This window comes from Limulus polyphemus, unplaced genomic scaffold (genome assembly GCF_000517525.1).
Source record: "Limulus polyphemus unplaced genomic scaffold, Limulus_polyphemus-2.1.2 Scaffold8006, whole genome shotgun sequence".
NCBI lineage: Eukaryota > Metazoa > Arthropoda > Merostomata > Xiphosura > Limulidae > Limulus > Limulus polyphemus.
The window spans coordinates 19,631-23,145 of record NW_013673616.1 but is presented as its reverse complement, the minus strand read 5'-3'; the positions used below and the strand labels follow the sequence as shown (position 1 = coordinate 23,145).

The 3,515-nt window shown below is 38.7% G+C and overlaps 2 protein-coding genes across 2 annotated transcripts in view; one reads left to right on the top strand and one right to left on the bottom strand.

The window, feature by feature from the left end:
- The window catches only part of LOC111083046, a 5,432-nt gene extending 4,715 nt beyond the window's left edge, over positions 1–717 (bottom strand). The window contains exon 1 of the mRNA XM_022379259.1: positions 682–717. Coding sequence (XP_022234967.1) covers positions 682–717 — 36 coding nt within the window. The remainder of the gene's footprint in view (positions 1–681) is intronic.
- A 225-nt stretch (positions 718–942) lies between these two features.
- Positions 943–3,515, top strand: part of LOC111083045 — a gene marked incomplete at its 3' end in the record, with an annotated part of 20,889 nt that continues 18,316 nt past the window's right edge. The window contains exon 1 of the mRNA XM_022379258.1: positions 943–1,787. Within this exon, the coding sequence (XP_022234966.1) occupies positions 1,703–1,787 (85 nt within the window). The remainder of the gene's footprint in view (positions 1,788–3,515) is intronic.

Below are 3,515 nucleotides of genomic sequence, written 5' to 3'. Positions count from 1 at the left end.
TGTACAGTCTTTTATACCACCATACAACACGTCTTAACCTCAACAGTCTTATATACCACCATACACAACACGTCTTAACCATCAACCGCCTTTATCCACCATACACAACACGTCTTAACCCTGTACAATCTTTTATACCACAAACAAGACGTTCTATAATATTCTGCACTTTTCTGTACCATCATGCACAAACTGTTTATAATATATTGAATTGATAGGTCTTTAATCATTACAGAAACTGTTATATAAATGATAGAAAGAATCACCACAAAAATTTTTATTTAAATTATAGAAAAACTCGTTAAAGAAATTGCCATTATAAAAGATAAAAGGAGTCATTTAAAAAAAAGTAATTATAAATTACAGTAGAATTTTCCATTCATTATAGAAATTAGCAAAAAGTTTCAGTGAAAAGAAACGCTAATCATCAATATGAACGACAACACTTATAAAGACTATTTTTCTGTCACTCAGAATATTCAAGCTTTATTACTCACAAGCGTCCTCTACTGACAGACACCAGAAGTTATCGATGTTGGAAGAATTCCTGACAGTCTATTTTAAACTACTTCTAGGTGCCGCAGTAACCATCCCTGCAGATAAGGCCCAGCCTCCGCTCGCTCATGTAGTTAGTAAAGGGTAGGCTTACCACACCGACCGGTTTCATTAGTCCTAGGCTACGTTGACAGCACTGTTCTCAGTGCGAGGCTTGACCATATCTTATTTTTGGTCACTCACCGTCCCTCAACGAATGGTTATTTGATGTTAAACATCTTATTTTTTTTTGTTAAGAAGGACAAACGAACGACGACTTTTCGATAGCAGCTGACAATATCAGCCCCAACTCCTTACGTCACGCAGACATCTACCAGAAACGGATCAGACGTCTTCCAATAATTACTTATCCAGATTCGATACAAACTAGATGAGCGACTCGTGAGAAGAACGATTTATATGTGTGTGTGTGTGTGTGAAATCTACATTTTTATCACATAAAAACCCCACCCCCCCGGAATCATATTAGTTCACCGGGGAGTTTTTGTAGGCCATAGGGCAGTCGAAGCAGCTGTTTCAAGAAGCTTGGAAAACAATCTTTCCATTGTAACACAGCAGTATTCCAGAGAAGCCAGGTGTTGCTGCAACATAGTCAGCTCGAGCTTTAGGAATACAACTTCCCATCCTGCGTGTTGGCGTGGAGTCCACAGAAGCTATTACTATTACCTGTTGTCCATCCCGCGAGTTGACGTAGAGTCCACAGAAGTTATTACTATTAACTGTTTTCCATCCCGCGAGTTGACGTAGAGTCCACAGAAGCTATTAGCTGTTGTCCATCCCGCGAGTTGACGTGAAGTCCACAGAAGTTATTACTATTAACTGTTTTCCATCCCGCGAGTTGACGTAGAGTCCACAGAAGCTATTAGCTGTTGTCCATCCCGCGAGTTGACGTGGAGTCCACAGAAGCTATTACCTGTTGTCCATCCCGCGAGTTGACGTAGAGTCCACAGAAGTTATTACTATTAACTGTTTTCCATCCCGCGAGTTGACGTGGAGTCCACAGAAGTTACCAGCTGTTGTTCGTTTCTGTAAAGAGTAGGATCGAACTTTATTTTTTGAATTAAAGCTCTTTATGTCGATCTTCCCTGCTAGTGATAAAATGTTACATTCTGAAAAATTCTTCTGCCTTTGTTGAGGGCCGTTACTCATGGCAGCCATGTTAGTCTGTCAAGCTTCCACCATCGAGAGTGAGGAAGGAGATACAGTTAACTGTAAACACTGTCAGGCCCAGGGTAAGCAAGCTTGTGTACAGACATTTTAGCTAACCAGTAAGTATTATAGACCTAACTAGTGAGTATTATAAACCTAACTAGTGAGTGTTATAAGCCTAACTAGTGAGTATTATAGACCTAACTAGTGAGTATTATAAACCTAACTAGTGAGTATTATAGACCTAACTAGTGAGTATTATAAACCTAACTAGTAAGTACTGTAGACCTAACTAGTAAGTATTATAGACCTAACTAGTGAGTGTTATAAGCCTAACTAGTAAGTACTGTAGACCTAACTAGTAAGTACTGTAGACCTAACTAGTAAGTACTGTAGACCTAACTAGTGAGTATTATAGACCTAACTAGTGAGTATTATAAACCTAACTAGTAAGTACTGTAGACCTAACTAGTAAGTACTGTAGACCTAACTAGTGAGTGTTATAAGCCTAACTAGTGAGTATTATAGACCTAACTAGTGAGTATTATAAACCTAACTAGTAAGTATTATAAACCTAACTAGTAAGTATTATAAACCTAACTAATGAGTGTTATAAGCCTAACTAGTGAGTATTATAGACCTAACTAGTGAGTATTATAAACCTAACTAGTAAGTACTGTAGACCTAACTAGTAAGTATTATAGACCTAACTAGTGCGTATTATAAACCTAACTAGTGCGTATTATAAACCTAACTGGTGGTTATTATAAACCTAACTAGTGATTATTATAAATCTAACTAGTAAGTACTGTAGACCTAACTAGTAAGTGTTATAAACCTAACTAGTAAGTACTGTAAACCTAACTAGTAAGTGTTATAAACCTAACTAGTAAGTGTTATAAACCTAACTAGTAAGTATTATAGACCTAAGTAGTATGTATGTGTACGTGTCCTTACAGCCATTACACATGTATCAGTACGTGTCCTTACAGTCACTACACGTCTATCAATACGTGTCCTTACAACCACTACACATGTATCACGTCTATCAGTACGTGTCCTTACAGCCACTACACATGTATCACGTCTATCAGTACGTGAGCCATGAAGTGTCGCTAGTCTGTCCTTACAACTACTACACATGTATCACGTCTTTCTGTACATGAGCCATGAAGTGTCGCTAGTCTGTCCTTACAACCACTACACATGTATCACGTCTTTCTGTACATGAGCCATGAAGTGTCGCTAGTCTGTCCTTACAGCCACTACACATGTATCACGTCTTTCTGTACATGAGCCATGAACTGTCGCTAGTCTGTCCTTACAGCCACTACACATGTATCACGTCTTTCTGTACATGAGCCATAAAGTGTCGCTAGTCTGTCCTTACAACCACTACACATGTATCACGTCTTTCTGTACATGAGCCATGAAGTGTCGCTAGTCTGTCCTTACAACCACTACACATGTATCACGTCTTTCTGTACATGAGCCATGAAGTGTCGCTAGTCTGTCCTTACAGCCATGAAGTGTCGCTAGTCTGTCCTTATATTGAAGGAAATATTTCATTCAGAAACCAGGTCTATACATAAGTCTGAATTATATCACCTTTTTATCAACCTTGAGATTTGTTTCTAACTGTACATTTTACGAACCCATAACGAGAGAACCCATGAACGGTAGACAGATAAGGAGAGCACCTATGAAAGGTAGAGATATAACGAGAGAACCCATGAACTGTAGATAGATAACGAGAGAACCCATGAACGGTAGACAGATAACGAGAGAAGCCATGAACGGTAGACAGATAA